Here is a 9,424-nt window from a genome sequence, read left to right on the forward strand (position 1 = left end):
AATTTGACAAATGATGGGGCTGACCCCCCAGGGGCCTGAGGGGCGGGGCCAAAATGTGGTCAATTTGGCTATATTTATGTAAACGACTTCTTCTCTGAAACTAAGCAAAAGATATTGCTCATATTTGACTGTGAGCATCCCTTTGGGGTCGGGATTCAAAATTGTACAAATAGTGGGGCTGACCTCCCTTGGGGCTGAGAGGCGGGGCTAAAAGGGGTCATTTTGGCAGAATTGATATAAACAGCTTTTTCTCTGAAACTGAGCAATGGATATCTCTAATATTTAACTGGTAGCATCCCTTGGGTTACAAATTCAAAATTGAAGAAATGACAGGGCCAACCCCCTGGGGGCTGAGGGGCGGGACCAAAAGGGGTCAATTTGGTTAAATTGATATAAACAACTTCTCTGAAACTAAGCAATGGATATCACTCACATTTGTATGATAGCATGGTCATGGGGATGGGGATTCAAAGTTGTACAAATCTTAGGGTTGACCCCACCAGGGGACTGAGGGGTGGGGCTAAAAGGGGTCAATTTGGCTAAATTGATATGATCAACTTCTTCTCTGAAACAGCTCATGTTTGACTGGTAGCATCCTTTTTGGTAAGGATTCAAAATTTTATAAAGGAAGGAAGGAGCAGATTCCCTATTAGGTTGCGCCAAAAGTTAGTTTCATTTCATGAATTAATGTATTTTTTGGCATAAAAACCTCACGTACCCATATAAAATGCATATGTTATATTGACATAGCAATACCAAGTGACAAATGTACTTAATCATCATTCTTGTTTCATATCTCGTGAAATCCAGGTGAGCGATACAGGCCCTCTGGGCCTCTTGTTTATGCATATCATAATACAGGAGTTATTTGCTTAACAAAAAAATCACCCATGGCCAGGCTGTCTTTCTTTGGTGTGCTACCTTATGATTAACAAATGCATTAGAGAATCATATCACCTCTGTTAAAAATATTGTATACCATTTTCTAAAACATCACTAACATGATACTATTAACATGAAAAGACCCATTCATATGAATGACCATTATATATTTTTTCAAGGTCATTTTATTCAATATAGTTCACCTTAAATCTACTTGATTTTCAGGAAAGTATGTGGATGCCACACACCTCTATATTGTCCATGGAAAGACTGGAGAGGCTGTGAAAACCGCCAGACAATCTGCAATCAAAGATCTCATAGGAGAATGTCTCATTGTGGATGCTCAGGTGAAGTTGCGTAAGAAACCAGAAAATAAACTTTCTGATGAAGAAAGGCAAGCTCAAAAAGAGGAAATTATCCAAGCACTTCAAGAAGCAATTGATATCTTACTTCAAACTTCAAATTCAGAGCTCCGGGGTGAGGCTTGCTTCTTGAAAGGGGAAATCAGTAATGAAGTAACAGATATCAATGAATCATGGGGGGCATTCAACAAGTGCACCCCAAGATGTGAAGCAGGACAACTTGAGTGTATGGACTGGATGGTACACAACTCTGATCTTCATATCTGGAAGAACCTTTCACAGGTCGTGAAAGGAATGGAAAACCTGTTTGGAGTACTGAACCTTCTGGTGTCCTCCGACAAAGTCGGTGGTGATCGTATTTTCAAGTACTATGGATTGAGGCCAACATCCGATGGATTCCTGAAAATGTTCCCACTTCGAAAACCGCTTGCTTTGCAAATCATGAAAGGCTGCATGAAAAAAGCAGAACGAAAAAAAACTGAGTATGAAGTTGCAAGACAGCAAGCACGGGACGAAATTTGTCGGTTTCTTTTGGACCGTGGTCATTCCTGGTACTGTGCGGTAACACTAGCTCTTAACAAGCTTAAGAAACAACGGGAGCAGTGCCGAGAGTTTATTCTAGGCTTTAACTGCACCAAAGCTACAGATGGAGGCAAATGTCTCGCCAGACATGATGTCATGACAGAAAAAGCTCTGAAAAGCTTGCTTGATGTTGACCTGCTTCACCTAGAGATGGACTGGTATGTTCAGCAAGGTTGTGGTCGTCTGCTTAAGAATATTACTTCAGATCTCACTGATTTGGTGAATGTCTTTCTTCCAGACACCAAAGATGACCACTTGGCCCGCTTCAAATCTTGTGAGGCCCTACTTCACCACTTAATGCCACGTGAACATTTCCCGTTCAGGATGACAGAAATGGGACAATTGCAAGCCAATAGAATCCAGGATCACGTTAGTAAAATCCTCGTAAATAAAACACGTCACTGCAGAGAGCACTTCAGAGAGCGGAAGTATTTGAAAGAGCATATGGTTTGTTATCTAAAAGCAAAATACACCTATATGAAGACACAGGAAAGGAAAACCAACACCGATGTTTTCGTGAAATTGTACTTCCTCGCAAATTATCTCCAGTTGAAAGATGTTGACACCGGCCGTCTGATGATGCAGTTTGAAACAGAGATTCAAAAAGAATACCTCCAGAAAAACGAGTCGAAGATCAAGAAACGATTGGAGTCATTCGGATTTCTTGTTGATGATAAACAAACGCAAAACGTGTCTGTCCAATGCGTGGCGAGACGTTTCTTCGAGGCCTATTACCAACTCACTGTCCCATGCGATCCGCTGGAGGCCCTCATCAAGTTCACAAAGTTCATCGTGATCCTTGGAGATAGGAACAAGACTGCGATTCTTCCAGAGTTCTCAGATTTTCTTATGTGGACTGAATACTTCACAACCATTGCAGTCTGTTTTGGAGCAAAATATAACCAGGTGACAGATGTTTTCTTTCTGCCTGCGTCATACATAAGCCTTGTATACTTCATTGACTCAAGCTTCAAGGACAACGGGCAGCCAACATTTGAGATCATACAGCGAAACAAGACACCCTGGGGTAAACATCGAACCCTCAGTCAGGACAGAGCCGAAAGGATAATTAGTATTCTATGTGGGGCAGAGATTCGAATGAATCTAATTCGACACTTATTCAAGCCACGTGATGACCGTGATTTGGACTATGGCCTTGCCGAGAGACTGTTGGTTTTGTGCATGACAGTCCTGTGTAACATGGGGAAAGCCCTGTTTGCCCACAAGGAGTCCAACCTGATGCAGCAATTGTGTCTGATTGCTCTCCCAAAAGATTGTCCTCCACGCCTGGTGAAGGCTGTGCGTGCTGTACAAGAGGCAGATGGAATATCGGACATTGCAGCAGCGCTGAAGGAACTTCTTCAGGATCGAGATAAGGAACATGTATGTCTTTGTCATTGGTCAGCCTCCGACCGTTATGGGATTAGATCAACCCCCCTTGACAAACTGGCTTTACTTCCATCCAAGTTTTTCAACTCGGATACAAAGAAAAAGATGGCAAACCCAGGGCAAGGGAAAGCGTCCGCAGAGGAAGATGAAAATGTGTCAGCTTCCTCTCCAGCTGAACTGGAAACAGACATGACGATGGAAGAGAAGTATAAGTGGGAGAATGAAAAGAAAACGTATGAAGAGAATCAGCAAAAGGAGAATTCTGCATTGATCATTACCAGGTTCTTCAGACAAATTCGCTTTCGACTGCAGTGCTCTATCCTCCATTCTCTTGTAGAGGAGGAGCTACTAAAAGAACAAAGTGAAAAACGTCAGAAGAAGTTTCTGCAATTTGGCATAGATGACCGTGCTTGTACAATCTGTGATGTCACTTTCGACAAACCCCCTGGCAACCTTGTAGAGGGGAGGAGCTATGCGGCATCGCTTTTAACCACAAACCTTGGCAGTAACCAGAAAAGCCCTTTCCCCTCCATCATGAATCCCTTCTCTGCTTTGTTCAGTAATAACAGTGGGCAAACAGCCAATGTGGAGGAGCTGCCTAAAGTCTCTGAGATGTCAGTTGACCTCGCTGAACCTGTGGACGAAACAGGTGACAATCAAGCTTCAGAGGAAAGTAAAGATTCATGGCGAGTAAAACAGAAGTTAGAACATGAAGAAAGCCAAGCACACTTGCGCAACATGCAAAACTTCAAGCACCTCAAAGTGACTTACAAAACCCAAATAGCAGCAAAGCAGGAGGAAATCTTGGAATTCATTCGGAAACATAATCTCAGGACGGAGAAAGGTCTTAAGAATTATGCTGATATGAAATTGGATTTGGGTAGGCTAGTCAGCAAATCAGATATGACTCAAAATGAATTTGAAAGGATTCTTGCTAAAAGAGATTGGGGGAACCTCACTATTCTGGTGCAGCTTTTCCATGAAACGAATGGATGCTTCTTGGAAGTGAAAACTTATGTGGAAGAGCAATGGAGAAAACTGCAAGAGGTAAGTTTGCTATTGTATAGTATTCGTCTCTGTATGTTAATATCTCCAATAATATTTGTAGCATGAAATATGACACAGGATATTTTTTCAGTACCATTTTCGAAGAACAAAGTTAGTTTAGACATGGAAATTTCTGTTAACGTCCACATGTCACTTTGTGCCATCTTATATTTATCTCAAGCTGACTCTTTGGTCAAAACAGATTTATTAATGATCATAATTATTTGGTTTAGAATACTGACGGTTTCTAGATCGCCGCAATGCTTAAGTTTGAAATTTGGTTTTTATTTAAACATTGAGAAAAATAAAGAATGATATTCTTCAATTTGACAGTCCAAGGAAAGAAATTCGGAAAGCTCTAAAGCCTGGAACAGTCAAACCGTCCAGAATGAAGATTGGGAGGATGAACTTCAGACGCTAGAAGATGTTGTCCAAGAACCCGTCCGTCAGAGAGAGAAGAAAGGAAAGGGGCGGGGCAGAGGCAGGGGTAGAGCGAGGCAAAAACAGCAAGACGACTGAATGAGGGGATCATATTCAGAGAATAAAAGGGGATGGTTAAATATTGTTCCCGGGACAGGACAGAAATAATAAAATGAAGGAAAAGAATGAAAGAGCTACAACGTATCATAGAGGGATATACATTAGATATAAAAAAAAAAAGGATGTGAGCTGAAACAGGTCACCAGCAGAGCTAAGTATCAAAATTCGGGGGGGGGGGGGGGCGGCACGAAATGTAGTTGATGAAAGTGGCAGAGATGGGGATGAGAGAGGCATATGCAAAAAAAAGACAAATTGGTAGGGAAGACAAATTGGTAGGGATGAGGGAGGTGTAAAAGTGATTGAAGACGACAATACTCATTTTGCAGGACAACAAAACTGGGGACTGGGGCACAGATAAGCAAAATGGAGATAGCCAGAATGTATGGTAAAAAAAGGACTAATAAATAAAAATAAATCAACTTGTATCAGACATAGGTAATCTTTGGGAAGTGCTTAACCCTTGCCTTTGTAGTATTTTGAACTTGACTTACCCATCACCTATATACCATCAACTGCTTCCTGTAATAATAAACTATTATTTCTACCTGCATGGCTTCAAGAAAAGCATTTAGAATAATTCAAACAATTCAGTGTTATATGTACCATAAGTTGGGCTTTAAAGATATTTTTTAGTATCGTTTTATTCTTATTGACAGGTCGGTACCATGTTTATGAAAAAACTTATTTAGTGCATCACAAATCATAAGGTTAATACTGAACAAACTTATGTTAAAGCACGTGAAGTTGTTTAAAACTTCCGACTTCACTACAATGGCATTTGTCATTCAAAACATTATTAATAATATCAAAAGCGTTTAAAATGCACAGGCAAGATAAAATGTATTTCCAATTCCACCAACTAAGTAAGTTGTATTGAAGATCGTGTAATTTGTCTTTCGATATTTCATTACCATGTTAATATGCTGGATTAAAAATCAAAACATAGTCTAAATATATTAGTTTGTCATGTAGTCCAAGTATTTTAAGCAATTGGTAATTTGCTGAATGAAAATGAGACAGAAATCATGAAAACAATTATTTAAGCTTCTGAAACATTGCAATGCACCATCATTTCAATTTTACATTTGTTGTAATATACTTGCAATAAACCAGTTTTATATTGTGACATTCCTATATTTTCTTTTATTATTATTTTGGTATTTTTGGAGTAGATTTTGTTATTATATGCAATCAAAAGTGCCATATTATAGTAATTTACTTCTTCACCAGCCATTGTTGGACACCTATTTCACATTTTGTGTACATTGTGGGTAAATGTAAGTACACTGTACTTCCCCTTGTTACAATACAGACTTTGATTTTAGGACCATATAAACTCTTGTTCAGAAAGAGTTATTTCCCAGGCAACATTTCACAACTAAATAATGGAAGTTACAATGAAATGGTGGTTCGAATGTCTTAACGACCTGACGTTGTAATTATAAATCCTTAATTAACAAATATATCCGTTGATACGTCCACCATTTTCTTTTGTTTCAATAAATAAACATTCCTGTCTTGGATGATTTGTTGGGAGAAAGCTTTTGTTTTTGTAACAATGCCCTTACAAATTTTGGCGTGATATTGTAATTGCTTTGACGTATGACTTCATTTATCTACACATGTATTAGGGAATGTTGTTTTTGTGGTATTCTTTGTCTTTGTACATGCCTTTTTGTTGTCTGTCGATAACAAATCATGTTGTTTTTTTCAGAATAAGGATGACGAACGATTTCAGGAAATATCAGAAGTATAATATAATAGTAATATTATAGTACTATTTTGCCTCATTTGATTACTTGAATCGTACGTTGGAGACAACGCAATAATTTGGTAAATGTTACCCATGTACACATTACACTGAAGACTTTTTCCATTATAAAATGAAACGTTAGTGAAAATATAATTTTGATCTTTGTCATGTATACCCATAATCCACCATGATTAAGTAGTCAAAATATAATTTTGATCTTTGTCATGTATACCCATAATCCACCACGATTAAGTAGTCAAAATATAATTTTGATCTTTGTCATGTATACCCATAATCCACCACAATTAAGTAGTCATTGGGTAATTTTAAAATACATCATAATGAGGAGGTGATGTCTCAATAAAACAAACGAAACCTTCCTCGTGTCAATGTGTAAAGATACCATATATATGTATACAAATATATGACTCCCTATCTAATAGCGTAAGATAGTTTCTTAACTATTAAGCGCCATACACACTAAGTTCCTAAAATATCAAGCGCCATACACACTTAGTTTCTAGAAATATCGAGCGCCATACACACTTAGTTTCTAGAAATATCAACCGCCATACACACTTAGTTTGTAGAAATATCAAGCGCCCAACATACTTATTTTCCAAAATTTCTAGAAATATCAAGCGTCATACACACTTTAGATATCAAGCGCCACACACTTAGTTTCTTAAAAGATCGAGCATCCTAGAAACTTGTACAGGACCTACTGTTTTCTAAACCGAAAGAAAATCCTGCTTTCCGACAATTCAGTCCCTATCAAAATCATAGCTTCTATTTAAAGTGTGAACCACCCGTCTTAAATCACATGATCAAATGAATCTCTTTCTGGTGAAATTCTGCCACATTCAATCTACTGTATTTGTTATGAAAACCAATACATGTAATTTCCTGAAAATTATATTGTTTCATGTAATTTCATGTAACATCTAGTCCCATTGATAACCCTTGTTGAGATTGTAGTTTTTATAACAAATTATTATTTTGTATGAGCAGATGTTATTTTTCCAATTTGATTTGTTTTTCTTGCGTTGTATTTGAACATTAGAAAGGTTTCTGTTACTACCATTTGCAGTCTGATGTGATTTTATCTTCCTTATATAAACTGTTTTCATGATTTGCTTTTGACGATAGTTTTGAATTGACTTAAATATATGTAAATCATTACTTGCAGAGTTAGTGCTACAAAATACATAAGTATGTAAATTCTTTTGGTTGATCATAGAGATGTTATTTGCCTTTTAGACATTAGTTGAAATGTGAATATTGTGATATCAAACTATCGAAGAATTGACAGATTTCTTTCAATTTGTGTCTGATTCGTTGTAACCAAGGGATATATTTTTTTTGAAGTCCTCGAGATGATTTGGTGATTGTAATCGAGCTGCTGTTTAGGCCAATGCTTTATAGAGTTGTTTATAAGTGCCGAATTTACTTTTATATCCCGACAAAACGACTTTGTAAATTACTTTTATGCTGTTAAATAAAAAAAGTTTGATATTGTCTTTAGTTTCTGTTATCTCTATAAATAGCATGAAAACAATTTGACTTAATGTTGTTCATCTGAATCCTTTAAGGATCAAATCACAGGATCCTAACACAAATTATTATCTGTACTGTAACAAACTTATTGGTTACGTATATTTATCGTTGTGTTTATGATTATACGACTATATTATAATCTGTCTCTGGCATAGGTACCGGGGGGCCGCGGTGGTCAAGTGCACGTGGTTAAGGTGTCCCGACAATTTAACACTAGCCCTCCACCACTGGGTTGCGAGTTCGAAACCTACGTGGGGCAGTTGCCAGGTACTGGCCGTAGGCCGGTGGTTTTTCTCCGGGTACTCCGGCTTTCCTCCAAAACCTGGCACGCCCTTAAACGACCCTGGCTGTTAATAGGACGTTAAACAAAAACAAACAAACAAATAAGCATAGGTACCGAAATACTCGGAGCCGTGCACATGCACCGTTTATAATTACCCACCGGTCTGTTTACGGTAGCAGTATGCTCTCTAAGCCGGCTCCCAAACCCAGCAGGTATTTCAATGTTAAGTAGTGTGTGAATGCAAGTAAGCACGTATGGTAGGACCGCCTGTGTCCGTGTCCCACGGATCTCTAATGGGGGGGGGGGGTGATAGAACAAGGGCTACTTGTGCGCTGGGAACGGGCTATACGTATAACGTTAACCCGGCTCCCGTGAGCAATACGTCACTGTGTGTGTGACCGTGAGAAAGTGTGGGGATGTATCCCGGTTAGTCACTAACCCGGCTTCGTTGGTGCCCGGGTGATAGATAGGTATAAAAAGGAGATCAGGGGAGAGTCGGAATACCGAGAGGAAGCCTGTGTGACGTCTGACGAGCGAAAGGATTTCTGTAAACTGTACCACACTGAAGATACATGTGCACATCAACGAATACAGCTCTGTAACCGAAGTTCTTGACTTTGTCTTTCTTCAACCCGGGATTTAGGGTGTTCACGGCCCACATAACTACTGAAAAATTACTCTGGCATTGTAGCTACTCCCGAGGAACTGCCGATGACTCTGATATATTTCGCTACACAAATGTATATACGACAACGAGACACATTAGTCATCAACTCTACAATATTGTTGGCATTGTTGGGGGGGGGGGGGGGGGGGGGATGATTAAGAACATGATTAAGAACGCTACAATAACCTTTTCTGTATATGTTTAATGAGCATACACAGAGCAGAAAAGACCTATGGTACCCACAGTCCAGTTTTGCTGGAGTGAATTTATGGATGATTATCAGTATTTCCCGGTATTTCGAAGACGACCGGAAGTTAAACCATTGTGATCCTCTTGAGAGTCTGGTTTAAAATTCTGCCTGT

The 9,424-nt window shown here is 39.0% G+C and overlaps 1 protein-coding gene across 1 annotated transcript in view; it reads left to right on the forward strand.

The window, feature by feature from the left end:
* The window catches only part of LOC117316118 (TPR and ankyrin repeat-containing protein 1-like), a 121,780-nt gene extending 113,705 nt beyond the window's left edge, over positions 1 to 8,075 (forward strand). Inside the window, exons 35-36 of the mRNA XM_033870617.1 lie at positions 1,108 to 4,262; positions 4,596 to 8,075. Coding sequence (XP_033726508.1) covers positions 1,108 to 4,262; positions 4,596 to 4,781 — 3,341 coding nt within the window. The 3' untranslated portion in view covers positions 4,782 to 8,075. The remainder of the gene's footprint in view (positions 1 to 1,107; positions 4,263 to 4,595) is intronic.
* The last annotated feature ends 1,349 nt before the right edge of the window (positions 8,076 to 9,424 follow it).

Source organism: Pecten maximus, chromosome 18, assembly GCF_902652985.1.
Source record: "Pecten maximus chromosome 18, xPecMax1.1, whole genome shotgun sequence".
Lineage (NCBI taxonomy): Eukaryota > Metazoa > Mollusca > Bivalvia > Pectinida > Pectinidae > Pecten > Pecten maximus.